Raw genomic sequence first — 26,092 nt, forward strand, 5'->3', positions numbered from 1 at the left:
GACGTTCCAGTAGAGTAAGGGAGAGAGAAGGGACAAGACTCACTTGTGAATCTGTTACAATGCTACTGCCACGCGTGTGGCTAATAAATGCAGTTCTGCACAGAAAGAAACAACTACCGATTTCAAACTCAACATGCCAATTGAAGCTTAGAAGCTTTCAAGAGACCAATTAGGCTCAACATTTGTTCATCTCAAATTTCTATTTCTTAAACCGGAACTCACTCAGAAGTCTATTTTAGAAAAATAATGTATTATACTCAAAAGTGCCAAAGTAGCCTCAAAATTATCATTCAAATACAGTATTCTGAATGGAATTTAAAATGACAGTAACAGTTATAAAATATTTCTTAAGAGAAGAACTACATAAGTCAGTCTATTTATGACATTTTAAGAAAAAAATTAATTCAATATTTCTCTTTCTTCCCAGCCTTGAAAAAATACTTTTACAAAATACTGCATACATATACTTCAAATACAGAAAAGCTGTTTTCATCTATCTTATAAAATTATAATATACAGGAATAAGTGGAAAAAAATTGTAGAAGTAATTTTTTAAAAATGATATGCTATCATACATTTCTGAAAGAAATAGAGATAGGTACAGAATATTATTATTAATAAGTATTTATAAAAATATTTATGATCTGTTCCTAAAAGAGGGTAGTCAGTTGTGCTACAGGTTCTGTGAGAATCCACCTTGTATCTACATGCAAACAGAATGTAGTTAAGACAACACATATGCAAAGCAGTGAATTTTGTTAGAAAAACAGGTTTGAACAAATAAGTACTAAGCCTTGAAAGCCTCGTTTGTCTGGATACAAGTGTATTGAGAAATATACGTTCCTATTACAGAGTAATTCTTATATATTGGTTGCAAGTGCTTTTATTTTTAACTATTTTCAATTTGTTAACACAATGAAAAAAATGCAAACCTCTCAAATACTTCAATATCGAAACAGAAACGTTTGTCAATTGAATCTGTCTTTCTCCTGATGCAAGATTTTAGCTTGAATATTTCTGGTGCGCTTGTGACAAGGCCATTCTGTAAAACAAAACAAAACAAAACAAAATCAGCACAGGCAGTATGCTGATATACTTTGGCTTGACATTTTACATTTAACTGTATGAACAGATAAAAGAACATGTCTTATGATGGGGATTAAAATTATTTAGGAACATATACAATAATTTCTCTCTATATAAAATAAGACTACAGTTAATACCTTTCTGTCACATATTTATTATTTAATCTTTAAATTTCAGAAACCTCCTTAAATTTGAAACTTCACAAACATCTGCATATATGATTATATGTTATATGCTAGAATGAATATCATATAATTCTATCAACACTCACATGTAGATGAATTCTAAAGAATAAAGCGGACTAACTCCTAGTTCTGGCCACCATCACTGTGAGGCCACTATAATGTTGGAAAGGCTGACACAATCACGGGACTGTTTGAGGAATGGGAGAAAGCAAATGTCACTCCTGTCCTCAAGAGGAGCAAGGAAAAGGATATGGAATCATTTAGGTTGGAAAAGACTAAGATTGAGTCCAACCGTAAACCTAGCACTGCCAAGTCCACCACTAAACCACATCCCTAAGCACCATGTCTACCTATCTTCTAAATACCTCCAGGGCTTGTGATTCAGCCACTTCCCTGGGCAGCCTGTTCCAATGCTTGAGAAGTCTTTTGGAGCAGAAATTTTTCCTCATATCCAATCCAAACCTCCCCTGGTGCAACTTGAGGCCATTTGCTCTCATCCTATGGGGAACTACAGGCCAGTCTGCATCACCTTGATCCCTGGGAAGGTGATGAAGTGAATATTCCTGGAAAGCATTTCCAAATACATTAAGAATAGAGAGGGGACTGGAAGTAGTCAGCATGGATTTAATGAACGGGAAATCATGCAGGATCAACTTGATAGCCCTCTACAATGTGATGGATGGCTCAGTGGATGATGGAAGAACAAAGAACACTGTTTATCTCAACTTTAGCCAGGCTTTCGACACTACCCCCTACCACAATAGGATGTTTCCTACTACATCCTCATAGAAAAAGTGGTGAAATACAGGCTAGATAAATAGATGTTGAGGTAGACTGAGAACTGGCTGAACTGCTGAGCTCACAGCAGAAGTTCAGCTGCAGCCAGTCACTAGTGGTATGCCCAAGGGGTCAATACTGGAGCCAGCACTTTTTAGCATGAATAGGAATAACCCCAGGCACCAGGACAAGCTGGGGCTGACAGGATGGAAAGCAGCTTGGCAGAAAAGGACCTGTAGATCTTGGTGGGCAACAAGTTGACCATAAGCCAGCAATGTGCCCTTGCAGCAAAGATGGCCAACAGCCTCCTGGGCTTCATCAGGCAGAGCACTACCAGCAGGCCAAGGGAGGTGATCCTCACTCTCTGTTCAGCACCGATGAGACACATCTGGAGTGCTGGGTCCAGTGCTGGGCTTCCCCACACAAGAGGCACAGTGACATACTAGAGCAAGTCCAGATAAGGGCTACCAAGGTTATTAAGGACTTGGAGCATCTGTCATGTGAGGAGAGGCTGAGAGAGCTGAGACTGTTCAGCCTGGAGAAGGGGGACCATATCAGTGATTCATCTATAAATGTCTGATGGGAAGGAGTAAAGAAGACTGAGTCAGATTCCTCTCAATGGTGCCAGTGAAAGGGCAAGGGGTAATGGGCACAAACTGAAATACAGGTAATTCCATTTGAACTTAAGGAAAATATTTTTTACGGTGGTCAAACGCTGAAACAGGTTGCCCACAGAGACTGCGGGGTCTCCATCCTTGGAGATATCTAAAATCCAACTGCATAGAGACCTTGCTAACCTGCTCTGCCGACCCTGTGCTGAGATTAAACTAGATGATCTCCAGAGCTCCCTTCCAAACCTCATCCATTCTATGATTCTGTGCAAATGGGATTGATTACCTATGCATTTGGAACCACCACATTAGAGAAGTTATTTAATGTGTAGTTTATATACATTTTAAAAGAAATATTTTTATTTAAAAATTTATCTATGCTATATGACATGCATTGCCTCATGTACAAAAATAGTCTTATGCTTTATTTACAACAATTTTTCTTTTTACAGAATGCTTAATATAAAAGATGGAATATACAGTTCATGTAGGTATTCATGTATGTGCAACTCACCACTTTTCCACCAGATTTTGTTTCAGCTATACTCATAGTGAACGTTTTTGTTCCTTTATCGTAAGTGCAGTAATGTTTTACCCATGTAAATCCAAGAGGTCCTAGATTAAAAAGAGATAGTATTAAAAGTAATTATTTGGCATTTTATCACTATTTTAGTTGGAATTAGATAGAGTAGAGAAAAGCACCCACATGCAGCCTCCAAAACCAAAAATTCCCCTAATTTTTAAATTTTAACACGTTGTTCAGGTGTAATTTTCAAAATCTTGTAGCTCAATAACGGTACCCAACAAAGTTCCAACAGACCGGTCTTCTTTGGTGACTGGATGGGTAACAGCATTTTACTAGGGGAAACAGACAGGAGACACGCAAGATCCTGAGGATTTTTCTGCCTAGGAAATACAGGTGGAGATTTTATGAACCCAAGTGAAGCTCAAGAATTCAGTATTACATCCCTTCTCTGAGAAAAACTTTGAAGTCTGGTATTTGATCCAGAAAATTGCACAAAGTCATAAATTCAGAGTGCATTTCTCCTTACTTTGAGAGTTCTTGTCAAAAGTAACAAATGCATTTGGAGGTATCATAGCAAGGCTATTTTCTACCTCTTACCTTAAGGGAGCGGGTAAAATGGCATTGGCTCAGAGGTACATTTAATCTTATGTATTTGAACTCTGATGGGTGATTTCATTACGTGAAAGGAAAGAAAGGAAAGGAACAATGCACTCTAAACCAATAGTGGTTTAGAGACAAAGGATAAAATGCTGGGTGGCAGAGGTGGCGCCACCAGCAAGAAACATTGTCCTTTTATGCCTTAGAAGGGGTCCTGCGGGGGAAGAGGCAACTGTAACAGCTGGCACACAACTGACCGTCTCCACAAACTAAGAATTGCACACACTCACAGTACCAAAGTATAATGTACTTAGGGGTTCACTAGTCTTCAGTTTAGGTAGCCTTACAGCAATCCCCAAGTACGTGGATGTACGCCTTATCTTGGAGAGGTCGCACCACACTACTACTTAACCCTACCGCAAAGTATAGGATCTCTGATACAGAAGACGTTTTCACTCCTGGATTATCCAGAGCTTTGCCTAGGCACTGCTGTGAATCTTTAGTGAATTTAAACCCAAAACCCTCCTGAGCTTAGCTCAATGGTATTTTAAACTTCATCCGCTAACCTAGCTTAGATACAGGCATTTATAACGTGTTCTTTGCTGTGAGGACATGGAGTAAATCCTCCCACTGTTTCCCTCCACATCCTAGAAGTACAGCTAAGATCTCCCACAATTTCCTGGAAAAAAAAAGATGTTTACTGTAGGACAGAGACAAAATAAGCTCCCAGATTCTTACAGATGTATCTGGAGGCGTGGTGCATGGCAGAGGACAGGATAATTAAGGTTTTTGCAGTGTGACTGCTCCCCCTCGGGCCAGAACATAATGGCTATAATTGCACTGGTTGATGAATAGTGCTGGCGGCGTTCAAGGCCACCAGGTAACACATAGTCAACAGGTAACTTGGACAAAGCTTCTTGACTTTTGAGGATAGGAAATTCTGCACAGAGGGTGGGATATTCTGTGCAAGCTTGTCTCAGTGGCAGAGGACAGCCCCATTTATTGTACTAGCATTGACACAGCTCCTGGGTACTCAGCTGCAGAGACCAAACACAATGGCAGTGTGAAGAGGTACCAAGAAGGAAAAGCATTTCCCTCCTCTTGGACAGCATTATGCTTCAGGGCCTGGCATTCAAACATGGCCCCTCTCTGCAGAACCATCTCAAATGTAGGTGCCAAAACAAAATACATACATATATCTATCTATGTAAATTCAGAATAGCAAAGGACTAGATGATACTTCCAACCCACATGTAATTTCCCAATTCATTTCAATGGTAGTTGCTCCCAGGAAAAAGATTATACTGATTTTTTTCAAAGTACAGTATATCTGGACCTTTTAATTCTTTTTAAAATGCAAGAGCTCTGAGTCAAAAAAAAATAAACTGTTTTAAGGGATTTATGTTTGTTTCTTTAAAAAACTGTAAACAGTTCAATAAAAATGGAAGGTGTTAAAAACAAACCTAGCAGTTTTGCTATAAATACAATGGCTTTGCCCTCTAAATGTAGCCTTCCACAAAGGTGGTGGATATACAAGAGATTGCATCAGTTGTGTAAGTCAGACGTCTGGCAATCCAGAAATGTAGAGGTGGAAATTTACACAGTCTGTGATGCTGACTTGGAGAAAATTCTCCCATTGCCTGTGTTTTGCAGGAAAGTAATGTCATGAAAAGTCAACTACCCACCCACCCTCAGAAGGCAGCTGTTCTGTTCCTATATTTTAACTTATTTTCACTTGGCAAAACAAAATCTACAATTAGTCTAAATAATTTTTTTCCTCTGATGGCATTTCATTAACTGTTTAAGCATATATAAGAAGGATGAGCACTCTCAAAGCTGTTTTAGATGAGTCTAGAAGTCACCTGCTGTTTTTCATTAAAAAGTTGTAGCCAGACACCTACACTGCAATTTTAAGTCTGTTACTTACGACTGTCCATCTGAATGAAAATAATTTATAGTCATTTTTTTCAAAAAAAACCATACTTGCCACCATGCAGAGCACTAACAAATATATACAGGATTTATTCTCAAGAATAGGAAATATTTAACCCAGTTGCCCATAATTTGACAAGAACTTATGGGATGATGGTTGTAATAAAGTAAAAGTGCACAACAAGGAAACATACAACTAGTACCTTCCCCACTGACACAGATTACGGACCCTGTTACTCTCACTCCAAAATAAACTAATGAACAAATTTCTTTTCGGTAAGAGGATGTCAAGTTGGCCTTTCTCTATTTAATGAAGCACAGCATGTGCCCAGTGCTTCACTGCTTTTCTCCCTCCCCCATTAGCAGGACTCAGTGTAATTTCCACTTAACACAGGTTTCTTTTATCATTATTACACAACTAAAACATAGAGGGTCTTCTTAAAAGTTTCAGTTCTACTGAGGGTAAAAGTGGCTGAGGGTAACTATGATAAGCATTGAGGTTTCTTTCTTTTAGCTCACATATGGAATAAAGCTTAATTTCATGATGTTATTTGGAAAATCAATTATCAACAATTCCATGTAGTCTCTACAGTTATCATCAAAAAGGGGAACAGTGAAGAAGATATGCTCAAAACTGAGGTCAAGTCTGACACTGGAATTCTATATCCAGATGCCTTCTATTTATTTTTAGATTGAAAAATCAGGTGCAAAGTTGCATTTAATAATTTTTGCATAAATGTCAAACTTGCATAAGCATGAACACACTATCTCAAAACACTGCTATATATTTTTCCAGTGTCAGCAAGCAGAAAATAAGAATAAATAAATATATAAATCTGGTTACCCCATGCAACGAAACATATTTTACTGAGGGTTTTGCCTAACACAGCTAGTTTGACTTGGTTTTCTATACTGGTTAGAGTATAAAATGGTAGCAGCTGATACTTCAGGTGATGTGTAATTTTGAATTCTCTCATTTGACTTTTCACATATTTCCTGCTTCTGTTTTCATTCATAACATGATGTATAGCTAGGCTCTTCCAAGTAGTTTCAGGCACTTAAGACAACTTTAGTTCTATTCCTTTATTTAGTTTGTCACTTCATTCTCATGAAGTGAATAGAACATAGGTATAGATTTGCAGCTATTTTGAAGCTGACAGACTGTATTTAGATGACTTTTCTTCTTCTAACACCTTTGATTTCCATTATGTGCATGTTCATTTACTCTTAAGGTGGCTGGATCAGTGGAGACCCCTAGTACAAGGTGGAAGTTGCTTCTGCTGGGTGAACTATGGGCCCAGTTCAGGCAGAGAAAGTACAGAAGACAGCAGAGTTTGGCAGGTAGAGCCAAAGCAGAGTGGTGGCTTGCAGCTTCTGCAGCAAGGCGCAGGGCAGCCAGCCAGAGCAGAGCTTGCTACCAGTCAGCCACTGGGGTGCCAACAGCAGGGACCTACCCACAAGCACCCGGGGGGGCAGGAGTTGAGTTGCTTACAAGTGTTTTCATCATCATTCCATCTCAGCTACCCTGAATGTTTCTTGAAAAGTCAAACACTTATTTTCTTTTTGAACCTCTCAGTCATTTGGAAAGCAACCATGGCAGAAGTCTGCAGACATTCAAACACAGAGCCGTTGTGTTGTCCTACTAACTAAATGATTTTCTCATCCTTGCCTTCATTGCTGTGCCTTTCAAATCAAATTAAAAGATCCATCTGTTTTACTCACGTTTCTCCTGCACATAGAGATAGCCTTCCATTGTCCATTGACTTGGTGGTCTGTAATCCTGGTTGGCTGATTTCATCCTCTGCATGAGTCTCTCCACTTCCTGCCTAGTGCTTTCAAAGTTATTCCGGGTCTAATACCCGGAAAAAGAAACAAACAAAAAACCCACATTACCTCACGCAACTACTAAAACAACAATGAAGAAATAATTACTAATAATGCCAAGGAGACTGTTCTGGAGACCAACAGAAGCATTTGCCAGAGACGCAAAAGGAAAAAAAAAAAGCAATAAAGAATAATTCATTGCTCTAGAAGCCTAGGAATAACATAGTAATGAAGAATTCAACTTAAGCACACAAGCGTAAAGGAAAAATAGTTGAAAACAGTAATGTTCCTCTTTCTGCAGGTCACTAACCTCAGAAAGGAGGTAACTGCATACCTTCAGGTATGCTTACACAGTATTTTGCAGACAGATGCAGGCTTTCTCTCTGTGTACTGTAGGATACATAGACAGAAGCCAGGCTAAACCAGAAGTTGCTGATAGCATAGCCCCAAACCTGAAGCAGTAAATCCCACTGAACTGCTTGAAGCACAGGGCAGAAAACACTAGTTTGGGTTAACGCCAGGCTGATGTCTCTAGACAGCTGCGGCCTCTCCACACGTGGAAGAGGCAAATGCACTATGTCTCCATATCTGCAGTAATACCACAGCTGGTGATACTCAGAATAGTCAGGTTATTGGCCATGTCATGAACATTTTTAATAGAACTATGCAAACACCACAGTTAAGTATAATATAAATATGCTAGGTAAGAAACAGGTCACACGTGGCAGAACTGTGCCAAAAGCATGGAAATACTGTATATGTCCTAAATATCACATGTGTAACCAGGCATCTAGCCAAGCAAACAGTTAGGTACTAAGGTGGGTTATTCATATTTGCTAATATCTATATGCATGTAAATGGACATTTTTTCCTATTGAATTCAGTGAGAACAGGGTTTCCCTCCACACACCTAACACTGTGTAGTAGAGGAGAATTATTATGAAGTGCCAGAGGTTTGAGAGGTTGCTACTCATATAGCAGATGTTGAACACTTTGTTTCTACGGGTGATAGAAAAGAATAAAAATTTTTGTAATGTTTCTGCAAAGTCTTATGGACTCTAGTCGGAAAGAGACTCTCAAGACTTTATACATCGGTGAATACTTTTCCCTTTTTGTGGGCCACTCATGGAGTGGCAGAGTAGCATAATAACACACATGTTAAATCTTCTTCTTGAAGACAAACATTATTATTAAAGAGGGAGGTAAAATTCTTCTCTGAACTTTTCAGAAGATATCCTCAGGGTGGAGTATCAGTTCAGACCAAACTTAACAGTGGTCATTTTGAGACCTTCAAGAGGGAGCTTATCTCTGTCTATTAAGTTTTTAATTATTACTTTTAAGGAGTCAGGACTTTGAATCAAATTACAGATAATTAAAGCCAAATGGACATAAAAAGTATGCCACTGGCTAGCTGAAACAGTGAGAGTGACAACAGGTCATGTTAGGATATGGTGACCTGTTAAGAGCTGCCCATCTGCCACTATTCTGTTATCCCTGTGGTTGTTACTGCTCCTGCTCTAACCTGTAGGACAATTTTAAGAACAGAAATGGTAGTTCAGATCAGTTGTTCTCCAAGACCTTAACACACAATGCAATGGAGAGGAGTACATTTGACCGCTACAACAAACAGGCTGAACACAATTTTCCCTGAACGCTGTCCTCAGTTTGTCTTTCCTTACATAAACTATTTCACTTCAACCTGAGGTTGGGTGATGCTCTGAGTGACAAGTCAGTCGATAGAAAAAGGAAGCTGTGAATCTGTATCTGGAGCCAGAATTCAAACTTCTGTGTAACAGCAGTGAATGATGTACTGTATCCCAGTATATCTTCACGTATATGTTTCTCTAATGCATAAATATAATAAAAAATATTATCATAATACATTGTTCCTTCTGCCTAACTTGATATCTCCCTCTATCTCTGTAGCCTATTTACAACTTCAAGTTGTACTTATATATTATTTAAGAAGAGATTAAGTGTAACTATTTCTTAATTAACATTAACATTGAAAAAAATGTTTACTAAGTCTCTTTCTATAGATAAGCACATAGAAGATATTAACGTATTCTGACTTACAATGCCATTTTTGGTCTGTGCTGTGGGTTCATGCTCCTCTCAGAACTTGCCATATTAAAGTAAATAAATCTCTGGACTGAGGCACATTTTTCACCCTTTCACTGAAACTGTGCTGTTGAACAACACTGACCCCTTGTGCCTTTATCTGGAAGAGTCTTAGTAGCAAACCGAATGGAGCAAATACATAATTTGAAAGGGCAAGGGGCTGAGATGCTCTACAGACAGAGAACATTTGTATTTCAATCTAAAAGGAAAAGGTTAATCATGTAGGAGGTTCTGCCTTATTTCCCCAAGCATTGTTTTAAATGGGATCCACACCCACACGTGAACAACAGACGTAAAAGGGGAGGGGGCTACAGAGGTCTGCTGCACGTGTTCAATTGCAGCAAAACCTGGAAGAGTGCAGTACTCCTAAGAGTGCAGATCTACATTAAGAGTGCTAAGCCAATGCTGTCTCCCAACTTTGAGCCAACATATGTCTCTCTAACAGCAAGATGCTACAGGGAAAATGTCAGCGTTTTATTTTCCAGTAACCACAGGGAATAGCAGTTGAGCACAGTAAGGTGCTTTTGTACTCCCAGACCTGTTTCATATTCCCTAAGTTCAGTGGCCAAGGCACTATCCACAAAAGTTGATGCAAGATCTTCTGAACTATCATAGCTTCTTTGACTCTAGTGGAGCTACAAAAATTTCTCTTGGGCGAGTATCTTTTCTTGAAAGAATGAAATGGAAAAGAAATGGAGTCACCCCAAAAATACAGCATTTGAAGTAAATGATAGAATTCCTGCCCTTTTTTTTTAATTTGTTTTTCACTTTGAAGTTACTCATCATGAAAAATGCAGGGCTGGCCCAATATAAATCTGTTGAACTTCACTTCCTACTTTAAAAGCAAATGATAGTGGTTTTAATGCAAATTGGGTGTAAAGATGTTTTGTAGCTACTTACTTGTATGTCCTTAGAAGTGTAACATCTGAATTACACAGTGAAATAATATAGACGTGAATACAGCAGTTCTGATGAGTGGAGATGTATGTTGATTAAATGCATTTTTGTTATTTCTGGAATATGTATATATAATTTTTTATATATATATATTTATTTATATATATATATATATATGGAATTTTTGAGCATAGTTATCTTGTCTGGCACTTACTACCAAATTCAGACCAATATACAGCAAAATATCTGCCTGCTCAGTTGAAAGTAATTCTCGACACAAATAACAGATCCTTTCTTCTGATGAAACTTAGTGCTCATGAGAGCTTCTCGCCATGGAGGAAGGGCCCGCCAGTTCTCCAATGCCAACAAAGTGAATCCAGAGTACAGCCAGAGAGTGGCTTCCCACATGTGCTTTATACACAGTAGGAAGCTAGACGACAGCAGGACAAGCTTTCTGTGGCAATCTGTATCTTAAAGAAACAAACTGCATCGTTGTATACCAGTTGGAGCACTTTTGGGACTTCTGCTTACTCCAGAAGATAGGACCCACTCTCAAGAAAGCATTTACACGTGTTTAAGCCTATTTGGACTACTGTGTTTTCTAATAAAAACTTGGCTGCTGCCCTGCTTTTCCGGTTCTTGCTCCCAAAATTTTAACCTGGAAATCACAAATTAACTATCTGAAGATTATTTTTTCCAAAGTTATATGTTGCCAGGAACCTTCATTGCATTAATGTTACCAAAAATAACTTTTTCCTACTCATATATTAATTTGATTTCTGCTTATTAAAACATTGTGAGAGTTAAAGTTCCAATAAAGTGCTACGAGTCTACTTTAATATCCTGAAATTAAATTAGCAGAGAAAATGGTGCAAATACAAATCATCCTTACGTTCTGCAAATTGAACTGCAGCTGCTGCTTGTATGGTGCAAACTCCTGAGCCAGTTCATATCCTTCATGGTAAAATGTAAATAATCCTTGAAGAAAGGCCAAAAGCTGAAAAGGTAAAATTGAGAAGCACTATATTTTTTTAATGCATGCATTTAACGGTACATAACACAAATATAACAAAACATACACTAATGTATAAGGAATAGGTATTGCCCGCGATAGTGAAAAAATCGTTCTTAGCAACTGCTACATGTTTTTTCTGTTCAGGTGAATATAAGAAAGCAATAAATAAGGACATCTGACTTTCTATTAGTGTTTAGCAGCAAAATATGGCAAAACATCAGCAAAAAACATTCTGTGTCTTAGCTACTGGAACACTGTAAGGTTTCATTACTAGTAATAGTAAATCTTTGCTGAGCAAGCAATCCATGGTCAGACCTTAAGAATGAGAGGTATTAAACAGGCTTTTGCGTCATGAAGCTGTCATTGCCATAATAATTTAATTCATTCCTAGTCATTTTGTCAGTGCTTCAGCTGGAGTCTTTGACGGTGTGCATTTTCCAACTTCATGCTTTCAAAGTTCAAGATTTTTTTTCTTCAAAATATTTTTCTCACTTTCTTCCCAGTAATTGCTTGGGCTATGACCTATTTTCCACAAATGAGACTCTTGAAAGTATGTTTTGGACAGCTTAGTGCAACACAAGAAATCCAGACTATTTCTTCCTGCTCTGAAAAAAATGCAAACTCTATCTGGTATGTCTGTGACTGCCTCCAACAGCACAACTGAAGCCTGTCTGTATCCAGTTGAAAATTCTTTTTAAAGTTCACATTAAAACAACGTTTAAGTACTAAAAAGTGCAACTAGATTTTCTGAACACTTATTTTAGCTGGTGAATTAATGCATTTCTACCACCTGTTAGTTTTAAAAGCTTTCTAACTTATTCTGTTCTAAATTTAAAAAATGTTTTGACATTGCTGTAAGTCTTCTTACCTGCTAATAAATAACAAGCATTTAATTTTTTATTATGGAATATTTTCTATTTATATATAATTTAGCTTGCACACAACCAAGTAAAGAAAACTACAGAAAGAAAAAAGAGGTATTAACTTGGACGTACAATAACAAAAGCTGTAACAAGAAGTCAGATTTATCTTAGTATATTACAGCCATTGAAAAACTAATCATCTAGACCAAGTAACTGGCTGTCCAGGCTGCCTTCTAACTCAATAAAAACCCCACAGTTATTCCAGAGCATAATTCTTTTTCCTTTTTCAGACTTCTCTCTCAGGATGGGATGAATGATCCAATGGAAACATTTATCTCTCTCCATCGACTATTGAAGTAGCCTATATTCAGGCAACAGAAATGCCATCATTCATATTTAATGCACTTTTCTTTTGTTACCAGTACCGTAGATTATTGTAAGTGAAACAGCTTAAAAATGTAGCTTTTACTGTGTTTATATTTTCTTTAAATTTACACTCAGCCCTACTTGAAGAAATGTAGTTAAATTGTTCTGCCTCCCTCTTTCCTATTGCTTGCTAAGAGACTGCTGTACTAAGGTAACACATATATTTCAGGGGAATACCTAAAATAATATTTTGCAATTTTAGAGCCCCATCCATTCCAGCATCACAAGATATTCCACACCCTTTAACTTTCAAACTTCCACAGCTTGACAGATGAGAGATCAAGGACGCAGCTCTCTGGGCAGAGGAGCTAGCACGATGACTTGCTGCTACCAGACTGAAATCTTGCTCTCCCCTTCCCGTTCCTCCTCCCTTTCCCCATTCAGCTTTGTCTGTAATCCTGCACATCCTTGTGCCAGCTCTGGCATCTCTCAGCCCTTCAGTGAGCATCTCTGCCTCAGGAAGCCTGCTGTTTTGCTACGTTAGTAAGTTAAAGCAGTTCGAGGTTAACAGACCATCAGTGCCAGCACAAAGAGAAGCGTGAAGGCATGACTGGGAGAAGGACTTTGCCCTTGGTTTTCACTGGTATTGCAGGATCAGATGAAACCCTGGCCTCAGGCAGAGGTGGTGAAAGCCATAGCTGCCCAGTAAGTCGGTAACGGAGCCTGAAGAACTGAGAAGATCCTTGTGTATAAAAGCCACTTTTTGTGGGGCCTCTACAATGAGTGCGAATTCCTGAACCGCATCCCACCACCAAACCGTGAAGGCAACACGGTCAAGTGAAAGGCTCCACAGCTTGTGTAAATTGTCTCAGCTTTACATGATCATCTGCCCAGCTGAAATCATTATCTCAGCTAAGGACCTGGCCCTGAAAGTCTCTGACTGGTTATTCAAGTGGTCCTGAGGAAGGTCCAAATACAGCAATTTATCTTAAAAAGCTCCAATTATATAGACAGATATAAAGAATTCTATAATTTTAAGGTTTATAATGTAATTCTAGAGAGAATTACATAAAAGAAAAGATAGAAAACAAATCTTCCTTTTTTATAAATAAAGTATAAAAAAAGTAAGCAAATTATAACTAACTGGCTCCAGCTGGGCAAAGCCTGTGCCCACAATCTAGATCCAGTCACTTATCAGCATCCCCCACTACAGCTCCTTCAGATACAGCAGCGTAACTACTCCTGCTTACTCTGACTTGGTTAACTCAAAAGGACGTGCAGTATCTTAACCTGTAAGTAGGAGCCTGCTGCTAAACCAACCCCTTTCACTGCAGGAGTAATATGAGCACTCAGCAAAACTGCAGCCAGACCAGAATGTCAGCGCACACCAAAACTGCGATAAAAAAAAACAGTGGGAGAAAGTTTTAGTGTCTCAGCTTATGCCTGAATTTTAAAGATCTGTTTAAAGGGCATTTCAGGAGAATGTACTATAAACTGTTTAAGTTTCAGCTTCAATACTTGAAGAAAACCATTTTCCACCATCCAAAATGCTTTTACGGAGTACACGGAGAAATACTGAAGAGGAAAATATTTAACACAAGATGGCAGCAAAGCTGAATTTATCAGAAAGCAAAAAAATAGGAGCAAAAGAAAAACCCTGAGAGAAATCTGAATGCATTTTTGCTAAAGTACTCCTCAGGTATTCTGGCAGTTGTGCATTGCAGAGGATCTGGCCTTGAGGTTCTCTTGATCAAATACTCTCTGAGCACATAGAAAAATAGGAATAAAATAAAAGTAAAAATATGCTGATTTTATGCAAGTCCTAGACCAGCTTATTCAAGTTTTGTGTTGAAACAACTGACACTAAGGATGGCATTTGCTTCTATGCACGTGTCACTGGTGATGGAAGAAAACGCCCTGTACCCAATGGGCCTCTGCTGTTGAGGCATCTTCATAACCATTTCCATCAGGACAGGTACAGCCATAGCGTTGCATGCAGGAGATCTAAAAGCCAAGGACTTTTGCCCTAGGCTTATGGTCACAGTGGGGTTTTCTTGTTGCTGATGTTACAAGTGAAACTGCTGCTAAAGGCAGGCTTATAATTTTAAAGAGATTTATATTAAAGAAGAAAGAAAATAAAAATAGCCCTTTTTTCTTTCAAAAAATATTTTCAGAATGTATTTTGAGGTGGGTTTCACATGTGAAGAGGTGATTTGTTTCAACAAACATCACATACAATGTGGGATGTGTTCATACCAACAATTTTTCATTTCAACAAATGCCTTATAGTCACCTCAATCTGAGTATCTAATCAGTCACACCAATAAAAAGCGAGGTCTGAACTCCGTAATACAATGCTACTCGCTACCCCAACACCATGAGGATTTCAACACAGAACCTGAAACAAAATCCAACTATTTTTTGAGACTTTATTTATTTTTATGTAGAACTGGTGACCTCAAGACTGCCTGGTCATTTCATTCTCACAGGAAGAAGACTGTACTTAGGTTTTGGATAGGGGAGGAATTTAACCTTTGGCCTGACGCACATCAGCCGTAAGTCCCTGTCTCCATGGTTTCATTTTGTTTATAAGGAGATAGCACTTATTCATCAGATTAAAGTGAATGTAGTCAATAATGTAGAAAATACAAGAAAGGGGAAACTGAGTTTAACATCCACAGTGAAGTCTCATGGAGTTGCATGCAATTACAGGCAGGGTTTGTTGGTTGTTTTTTTTTCTCTTCAAATAAACACTTCTGGGCTTTTGTGATATCTAATGGCCCACCCCTCACATTTCAGATAGCTTACTGCTTATGAACTCTGTGCCCTGATTTCTACAGGCCAAGGGACAAAGTGGAGCTCTAGAAAGGCATTTGTGTTTCTCTTAACATGCGTAACATCCTCAGAAAGCTGTGTTGGTTTGGACCAGCTTCTTGGGGTCCACAAGGGCAAAGCTAGGATGAGAGATTATAGTCACTTACTTTGCTTTGTTGTTTAACTTGATGTAAATTTTAACACTAATTTGTTCTTGAGAAAAAGCTTAAATTCACGATCTGGATGAAAAGCTTTAGTTTTTGTTGGGTTTTTTCCTTGGAAAAAAATCAAGTCTAGGAGGATCGCAAACAGGCAGCTGTCAGTTACTCACACTAGTACACATTAGCCACTCTTTGAAACAAGATGCAGAGAACTGCAGAGAAATCCAGGGCCTGAGGAGAAGCTGCAAGTGTCCACTCTAAATGCTGTAATCCTCTGTTCAGAGTATGAATCATTAGCATTTTGTACCTTAAAATCTCTCCCCAGTCTCCTCCAGGAAGGAACATACTCCACTCTTACCAACTTCCACTGTCCAGGACAGTGCAACCCACCCGGAAATTTTTGATACGCTACTTCTCCCACTCTGCTTCCCAGACCATCCTTATCTTTTGGCACAGACAAACTGAAGATATTAGAAAGAGCTCCAGCAGATCATTTGCTTTTCAAGTTCTATTCCCATGTCATGAACTTATCCTTCTTGTACACAGGCATCACAACAGCCTTTCTTTTATTTTGTTAAACTCTCCTTCAAAAAGTCTATTAGTAACAGGTCAGACTGAGAGTTATATGGAGACATGACACTGAGCTGATAAATCAGAGACAGAAGCAGCACACGCACTAGAATGCCCAACAACCAGCAGTGCTCCTGAGGGTCTATACAGACACACCACCAGGCACCTGCTAGCATCTGAACATCCATAGAGCACACAGAGGAAAATGAATAATATGGCAGCTCTTTTGATATGTGATTTTACAGTGGTAGGCTTTGTCCTCATCTATTTGCATCTAGGAGCACGTGCTCATAGAATGGTTTAGGTTGGAAGGGACCTCGAACATCATCCAGTTCCAACCCCCTTGCCATGGGCAGGGAGACCCCCCGCTAGACCTAGTCGCTCAAAGCCCCATCCAACCTGGCCTTAAACACTTCTAGGGATGGGGCATCCACAGCTTCTCTGGGCAACCTGTTCCAGTGTCTCACCACTCTCATACTGAAAAATTTCTTCCTAGTATCTAATCTAAATCTGCCCTCTTCCAGTTTGAAGCCATTACCCCTCATCCTAAAAGTCCCTCTGCAGCTTTCTTACTTCCAACCTCATTCACATAAACTATGCATTTTTAGAAAGCCTCTTTTGAAGACTTTTTTTTTTTCCTTTGTCTCATGGTATTTCTAATGTATATTATCATTTAATTGGTGTACTTTGCCTTATGGGTTTTAGTAAATGCTTTTATTCCAGCAGGTTGTATGCAACAGACTAGAAACAAAAAATTAAGAATTTTGAAGGTTCAAAATTTTATAACTGATGTTATAATTTAAGCTCCATTTATATTCAGATTGATTAGAAAAAATTCACACCTGGAGCCAGAAGGCACTGCCTGCAAGGGCCATCATTACCCAGTCACCAGAGTATCTGCCATACCTTCCTCTGGAACATCAGGTAATGACCTGTGTGCAACAAACAGCACAGCGGGCTAAAATGCCTACCGATCTGACACAGGGTGGCAACTGATGCACTCAAAAGTAAATTTTGCCTATTGGATGTGTACACCTGGTGACAAAAATACCCAGGTCCACCAGACTGAGTTTACCAGTAACCTCCCCTGCTTGCTTGCTCAGTAGCAGCACTGATGAATTGATTAACTGCTCTTTCATTTTGGTAATTTACAGCTGCTGCTGTGATGCCTGATATAGTGTGGGGACAGCTCCTGGTCAAAAGGATAAAGCTCAGTATCTCCAGCTAAAATATATAAAATCAAATTTATTTTTCCTCTCTGTCTAGCACATAGGATAAAAGATGACCTATTTTAACTATATGCAATTGCACAATAATATTTCCCAATGTACAGTCTTCTCAATACGGAAAGTTTTTATTACATTGAAGAAGCATAAAGTCTCCTACCCCAGGGTCAGAGCTAGGTCACAACTGCTAGATTTTTCCAGGATGTGAGAGTTTTGCAGAAGTAGACAGAGAGAGACACTCTGGATTAATCTGTGACAGGTAGAAAAATGTTCTTATTTAGGAATCCGAGCGAAGTTTTAGTCTCTAAGATTTGGCAGCTGCATGCCATAAAGATAGGATTTCTGTAAGTACTGCTTGCTGAATGCAGGTTCATTAGTTTGCATCAATGTCAAACATTCACTATACAATACATTCTCATCTCACGGAAAGGAGGCATCTGAGAAGCTCTTCTTGGTGACACTGGGTGTTAGAGATGTAATTCAACCTGTTTCACAGTCAAGAGTGCTGCTTCAGTTAGTTACAGGGAAGCTGGAAGATGGTGTGGAGAGAGAAAAAGTCATACTTGTCATGTTCCTTTTCCACAGCTGATGCTCTGCTGTGCTGAGTGTGCTTAGCGTCAAGGGACAGATGACATTAGAAGTTTTCTGTCAAGGGCTACAATGAATAAGACAAGTGGCAAGCTATTCCTGTATGACATGAACAGGAGTAATACTACTAATGTGCCACAGAAAGATGCTAGAACATAACATTGAAACAGCTTTTGGTACTGCCTGATCCAGAAGATAGTTAGGGGTGGGGGGCAGAAACACAAGAGCAGGAGAAAATCCCAGATCTAAATATGGACTTCGAAACACAGTTTCTATTTTCCTCTTTTATGGTATGTCAACATATGCTTTCTTTTACATGCAAAGTAAACTAAAGACAAATGACTCCGCCAACAAAAAAATAAAACTTACCTATCCTACAGAAAACCTGTTTTTTCACTTTATTTCATGTATAACTTGGAAAAACATAAGTATACACTGCCTACATGGCATATTTAAATCCAAAATCTGTCTCAAAATTTCAGACATGAAACCCTGGTATTAGGAAACATCCATTATGTGTTGCAGAGACACAACATTACATGTCCCATTAAAATGTTATGCACACTCCAAGTCATCAGGCATTTCACTTCACAGTAGATATGAAACTCTTGCATAATCCTTTAACAAACATGGAAAGTGCCCAGCCAAAATCTTAATGTCTGTCTATATACAAACAACCTGCAATCACAATTTAAAAAGGGAGCAAAAATTAGATATTTTAAATTCATTTTTCAGCTTCCAATGCATGCATTTTAAAGAACATAAAATATAAAACTTACAGGTTCTACAAATTCAAATTTCTTTTTCTCTTGTACTTCTTGAATTTTAAAAACATATTCTAATGATGCTTCATAAAAGTTTTGATGTTCTCTGTCAATCTGTGTATCTGCCTAAAAGACAAAATGAAATATAGACAACATTAATTTACTCATCATGTTTGCTTTAACACCGGATTCCGTCATTAACAAATAGATCTTCCGTAAGATTACTTTACAAGCTTCATGGAGTTCAGTTTTCTTCATGAAAATTAGAATACCTACTTAAAAAAGCTAAACGCAAGTTTAAGAAGTTAACATTACACATTTTAGCCTCATGCCTTTCTCCCCCACACTCCTTTTTGGTTTCATCTTCTTTTTTGCACTTTAATATTTCAGTGTTCAGGCAAGCCTGGAAGGAAACAAAGAAAAGTGGCAGCAGGAACTCTGTCCCTCATGTACGGCAAGTTTAGAGAAAGAAATAGAAGCGAGTAGGATAGGAATTCCGGAGGGACAAAAAGATAATTATTTCTATTGAAATATTTGAGTATCACATGCACTGCAATCATATCTATTTCTCAGCTTCAAATATCTTCCCAAGAAGGTATTTTCTTTCTTAAATAGACTGTCTTTAACAATGACATCTTGCAACTTATTTTTCATAGTATGAGTCACATGCTCTTGCAATATAAACATATTTAAGTCCTTAACCTCATAAATCAATTATTTTTCGCATTTTAATTCTCAAATGCCAGAACTACAAGGCAATACTTGTCAGAAGTGCCTGAATAATACCACCCGACATGAAGATCCAGTACCAAAAGAGTGTCTTCTGCCTAAACAGCTGAAGAATTAACTCTTATCAGCTGATAAAGAGTAATAGGCTTTTATCCTCAATTTAAACAAGCCATGGGAGTGGGGCCTAGCAGACAAGCAGTGTAGTTTGTGGATAATGCTTAAAGAAGAGACACAGATTCTATTTTAATTCATCCTTCTTTGAAACAAACCATTTTCTCAAGCAAATCCCTTTTGGGCTGCATTAGTTAGGTTTTGGTCTTAGGTCAAAAAGAAATTTTATCAAGTATCGACAACATGAGTAAGACCAGTTCAGCTATTTTTGATGTTGGCATATTAACTGGCATGTTAATATATAGCAGTCTGCTTCTGTATATTATCTAGTTCAATTCTGGCATTAAAAATAATGAATATGGGACAATTGGAAAAGCTAGATGTTGTCTTCCCTTGACAGCAAACACATCGTAAAACAGGTTTAGTACTTTTAACAGTACAAATGCAAAAAATCAGTGTTTTCCTTCAGGCAGAACTTGGTCGTCAATAGCACCATATATAATTAACATTGCTTTTTTAATCAAGGACATGCTACTATCGTGCTTTGGCTGCACAGACTCTTAACAGTATTGATCCACTTCTCTAGCACAGTGCTCTAACACCACTTCAAAGCACGGGCCCCAGTGATAGGTTTCAAATGATTCAGTACTAGCGTTTTCCTCCCATACCTATAAAAAACTGATAATGAAATTAAGTACACAAACTAATATTATGAAGCAGAAATCAAGCACTCAAAATTCCAATAATCAAGTGCTTTACCACAGAATTAACTCTGCCATGTACCCTTCATATAGTGTGTTTGGCTACTGTTTTCTTTGATACTCTCTTAATAGTTTCATTTCACAAAAAATCTATCACAAAGGCAATGCTACACAGCTGAACAGAACCAGGTGCCACCACGCTGGCACATGATCCAGCACACCCTTGCTCACGCAAGTGCCATCAATAAGCACTCGAGAAAGACCTCAGCTCTCACAATTAATTGTAAGCAAATAATAGAATCTAGTTTTAGAGATGAGCTCTTTCAGGCTTTGACTCAGAAAAAGTATTTAAACACCTAATTAAATCCATCTCTATTCTGAACAGCATTTAAGGAGACTGGAGTTGTAATGATACTTAGGACAACCAAGTGCCATCTTAAATACGGATGGGTTCCTAAATTAAGGCCATAATCACCACTACTGTACAGGGACTAAATCGTAATTTCCAAAATGTATCTTCTGTAGAAGACATATGAAGCTTATGAATTTGTGTGAACACCAAGGATTCATATTTCTAAGAACCATTTTGAAAGTGATTTTAAAGTTTCAAAGGATTTTCACAGGTTTTTCTATGACTTCAAACTGCATGTAAAAAATAAAAATATAAAAAATATAATATATATATAAAAAGTATATATATAAAAATATAAAAAATAAAAATAGTTATAATGAGTAATATTTTCATTGATGTAGGATATCACTACAGTGTATACCAGAGCTTCACATAAGCTTGGAGACTGAAGCCTTTGCTCTATATTTATGCCTGATTCTGGTACAGACTTCCGAGAAATAAATCAGAAGTTTATTAACTTTTTCACATCACTCAATTCTGACCATTTTCTGCTCTACTGTGGACTTCTGCAGGCACTGAAAAGACCGTATTATGAAGTTTCTTTTTGATGGTAAAGGAAGAAAAGTCTGATCATCTATGTAAACTGCATAAGCAGTCTTGCAGGCTCTTAAAATATCCAACACATTTCAATTAGATGAATATATGCAAACCACTCTCTATGGAATACGTTCAGACCATCGAACTTCAGATGCCTAATTAAGGTGCTCTCTATTGGACTCAAGTGAGATATGTCAAATAGCCCAATACAGTACAAGAACTACTCCTTGCTCATCCCGGTACTCTCTAACCCACGTAACGTGACGAGGTACCAAGAACCCTCAACAATTCAAAGAAACAGTGGTCATTAAATGCCTGATGTCAGCTTGAGGCAAGGACTTCCCTTCACGTGCACTGAGCACTAAAGGCCCAGCCACCCCCATCACTTGGTTCTCTGCTCGCGCCCTGGTCCAGTGAACTCCATCCTGGACATACGGGCTATAAACGGGGCTCACCTGAATCACTCTGGATGTAAGTCAACAGCTATCACTCCGATTTCAGGCCAGGAATTGATGCTTGGCCTCATTTTATTTATGATACAGATACAGGCCAAAAAGTCTCCCCAGTTAACATTTTTGGTACTGACTTGCTATTGGACTTTCTACATATGGTGGCTCTATGCTCCTGAGTCAGCACACCTATAGCTGCGTAAAACCAGGGAAGACAGAAACGACAAATTATGCCCTAGATGCTTTACAAGTGGGGCATCCAGAAAAGCAAAAAACCTCAGCCTCAGTTACAAGATTTTTAAACCCAGAGATGTCACTTAAGGACACAGTGGAAAAATTTATTCTGGTTTTCCATTAGTTTATACACTTGAGCCAAATCCTTTGTTATTCTACCACAGTTTATTAGATTCACAGTTGTTACTCTTCACTTCAGTTGCCGTTTTTAGACTGTAATTACTGTCATGTCTCAAGAGTATTTTATTTTGTTTATTTATTTTATTTTAGTTTATTTCTATTCTAAAGTAAATTGGTGCTTAAGTTCACTTTTCCACGTTTTGATAAGAAATTAATTTTTTTTTCTCAGCTGGTGCTTAGTCCTTAACAGAACTGCTTCTTCGTCAATACACACGATATTTATGCAAAGTGAAAGCTGTACGTATAAAACTTTGACATAAAAGTGGAACAATTAACCAGTCCTACATAACTAATGTCTTATCTAGACTGATTATTATATAGACAGCAATGGCAATTCAGGACTACAAACATCATTAGAAATTTTGAATTGCTAAGCCTCATTTAATTCAAATTACAGTATTATTGGTAAACATGAAAAAAAAATCCTACAATTTGTGACTGAGTGATGGTCACATCTTCTGTGAAAACTCCATCTGCAAACTAATTCCCAAGATTTAAGAGCCACCATGACAAGAGTAATCCCATCAAAATAATTTTTAACTACTTTTGGCACAAATCGCAAAGTGTCATTGATATCAAATTGCTGGTTTTACTGTAATTTGCCTCAAAGACAAATCACAATTATTTCTACCAACATACTGAAAAGCCCCGGAATCCTCCTGTTAGAGTAGAAGTCTTCATGGTTTGTTTTTTTTAACAGAAAAGAAGTAGCCACACAGGCTCTTCAAAGCTGAAGTTGTGGATACAACTTCAGGGCATGATGCTGCAATCTCAGAATAAGGTGAAAAAGAGGAAAAATGAAGCATAGAAAAGCATCAATAGGGTGATCTCAGTTCATTCTCCCAGATTAAAATTTATGTGAAGCAGAAGCATAATTTCATAGAGTAATAAATTAAATAGCAAAAAAAGCAATTAATTATTTGACTTTCAAATATTCCAAATATACCTTATAAAAGTCACATTTTTATTGCAGTAATATAATTCTGTTGTTGCAACCAATAAACATTAGCTGTACGCGAAGTACACAATGTTGGACATACAGAACATTGCCTTGTTAAAATATTTAAATCCTATTAGGGTCATATTAATCCCACTCAAGGATTTATATTCACAACAAGCGTGACTCCAAGAAATCACACAATTTCACATTAACAAAATAAAGCATGTCTTGAAGGAACCAGATTGTTATCGTGATCTCTATGCAAATGTGAAACTGAGTAAGAGTGTGTTAAGTGCTTACATCTTGCAAATGAGATTCTTTCTTCTTTGCTGATAAATTTAAGTGCTTCTCTAGGATGGAATAATATTTTTCACTTTCTTTGTCAAACTTCTTCTTCCCATCCTGAAAAACAAAACAGTGCCAAGTAAAGTAGTTGACTATCACAGCTAACTTAAAAGAAAGAATAGGTACCAAAATATGTCTGGTTCTAAAGCCATTTTTGTTGTTTCCAGTGTTTTTAGGGTTTAATTCTGAATTGGCCTGAACATGCTAGCAGGACTGATTCAATTATTAAATGCAATATTAAGCATGATTTTTCCCAGAAATAATAAACCCACATAGTTCCCCATAATAAATGTACATGAAGTTTTATGTAGGTGGTATCTTTAATGCAAAATAATGTTCCCCAAGATTCAAGATGTACCTACTTGTCAGACCGTCTTTGCTGAACAAGAACACTGTGGAAGAGGCAGGCCAGTATAACAAATCTGATGATGCTATAGGCCTGTCCGTTGCATTTAAGACTAATATGCTTATTTTCCACCCACACTCTTAAAATATGAGGATGATGGAAAAACATATACGTGGTTGCAAAAGGAAATTGGTCCAAAAGTCTGTTTCCAATAATATTTTGATGTGTCTGAATATTTAAGCCTGTCTCATTTAAAAGAGTTATTCTGCCTTTTTCCTTTCCCACTCTTAAGTTTTTCCCATCATGTGCAGACAATTCTCACATTTCTACTGTAAGACTACTTTAATAGATGATAATAGAAAAGAAAGCCACTCCTACGAGCAAATTAAGAAACATCTTATTTTCTGTAATGTAATTTAGAATTTAGACTTCAATTTTTTTTACATCAGTTATTCTGAAATTTAAATCCAAAATTTAAGAAAAAGCTTTCTCAAAAGCTTTTCCATCTTTCAAGAAGTGCCAAATTTCAGAAGATGATAGGAGAAGGAATTAAAGTAAATATCCCATCAGAGTACTATTAATTATAAAAATACAATTTTTAATTACAAAATTATATATCCTCTGATTAAGAGCAACACTCTGCCAATGACTTTTACAATCTTAGGTAAGTCCTAATGAGGTGGGTGTTGGCCTCTTCTCCCAGGTGAATAATGACAGGACCAGAGGAAATGGTCTGAAGTTGCGGCAGGGGAGGTTTAGATTAGATATTAGGAAGAATTACTTTACTGACAGAGTGGTCAGGCACTGGAACAGCCTGCCCAGGGAGGTGGTGGAGTCACCATCCCTAGAGGTGTTTAAGAAACGTCTAGATTTGGCACTTCAGGGCATGCTCTAGTGGCAGAGATTGTAGGTTGTTTGGTTGGACTCGATGATCTCAAAGGCCCTTTCCAACCATGAAGATTCTATGATTCTATGATTCTTTCTAATGATTAACAAGTTGAATATTTTGAGAAAACATAGAAAACTCAAGACGACCAGTCCTACTTACACATGTGCAAAAGTTATTAATGGTGGAAAAACTAATTACTGGACATAATGCAGTAACATCAGGTCATCTTCAGAACTGTAGTAACTATTTTCCTGACCTTTTTTTCCCTAGAAATCGTTACATACAAAACCAAATAACTAGCCTGCATTGTGGCACCACCCTGTTTTCCTTTGTCATATCACGGGAAAGTCAGGCCAGTCAGAGAAATAAGAACTAGAAGGAAGAATTTAATGCCATGAATGAAAACTTATCAACCAGCTGTAACAACAAACTACGTACTGATTAGCTCCAGTGACTAAAGTTCACAATGGTAATTATACTAAGATTATAAAATACATCATATATTTTCTATCCTGCAAAAAGTTCAAATATATTTAGTATGAAAAACATGCACAATTTAATGTCCTCATTACCTCACAATAAAAATATCTTCAAAAGACAAGGAAAAGAAGGCACTTGACCCAACAAAATATTAATTAACAATACAGAAAAAATTTCAATGCCTTCTATAATTAATTGCAGCTATGCAGATATGAGGGAAAAAAGGCAAAAATGAAAAAAAGAAAAAAAAAAAGGGTTGTATTTTGCCTAGCAAGGGAAAAAAAGCTATATGGATTATCTTCCAAAATCTTTCACAAACACATTCTTAAAAGAATGAGAGAAGGCAGGACTCGACAAATGACCCATTAGCCAAGAAATCAACTTTTGTGGGACTGAAATCACAGGTTGGTTCCACAGCCACAGTTTTACTGGGAAATACTCAAGTGCCAGGTCTTTATGATCAAGCAAGAGCAACTTGAGTATCTCAACATCTCCTTTGGTCACAAACAGAACTTTGGTTCAGTTGATCACACACAACAGACTCCTTTTGAATAAAAGGTGCAGTTAGTTCCATACTGTCTTATCTTCTGAGACAATGATGTTAAGGTGCTGGACTAAAAAAATGAACTGCATTATTTTAAAATCCAAGTGACACAGGTGGCAAAGTCACCATCTTGAGGAAATCCCCAAGTCAAGGGCAAACCCAACTGATGTAATGAGAAATGCAAAAAGAATTACTTTTAAATTTTTTTTCCATGTCACAAAGTTGGGACAGGAGTCTGCCTGATCACAATACTGAAGCCTTTGGTGACAAGG

The 26,092-nt window shown here is 37.8% G+C and overlaps 1 protein-coding gene across 2 annotated transcripts in view; it reads right to left on the reverse strand.

Moving 5' to 3' along the window:
- The window catches only part of ARHGAP42 (Rho GTPase activating protein 42), a 171,228-nt gene that overhangs the window by 37,201 nt on the left and 107,935 nt on the right, over positions 1-26,092 (reverse strand). Inside the window, exons 5-10 of one of the 2 annotated variants that reach the window (XM_074570933.1) lie at positions 23,517-23,618; positions 18,939-19,049; positions 11,449-11,553; positions 7,437-7,566; positions 3,174-3,274; positions 933-1,042 (exon numbers count right to left, since the gene is read on the reverse strand). In XM_074570933.1, the coding sequence (XP_074427034.1) occupies positions 933-1,042; positions 3,174-3,274; positions 7,437-7,566; positions 11,449-11,553; positions 18,939-19,049; positions 23,517-23,618 (659 nt within the window). The remainder of the gene's footprint in view (positions 1-932; positions 1,043-3,173; positions 3,275-7,436; positions 7,567-11,448; positions 11,554-18,938; positions 19,050-23,516; positions 23,619-26,092) is intronic. The other variant, XM_074570942.1, reaches the window with a different exon arrangement.

The sequence above is a fragment of the Larus michahellis genome, chromosome 1 (assembly GCF_964199755.1).
Source record: "Larus michahellis chromosome 1, bLarMic1.1, whole genome shotgun sequence".
NCBI lineage: Eukaryota > Metazoa > Chordata > Aves > Charadriiformes > Laridae > Larus > Larus michahellis.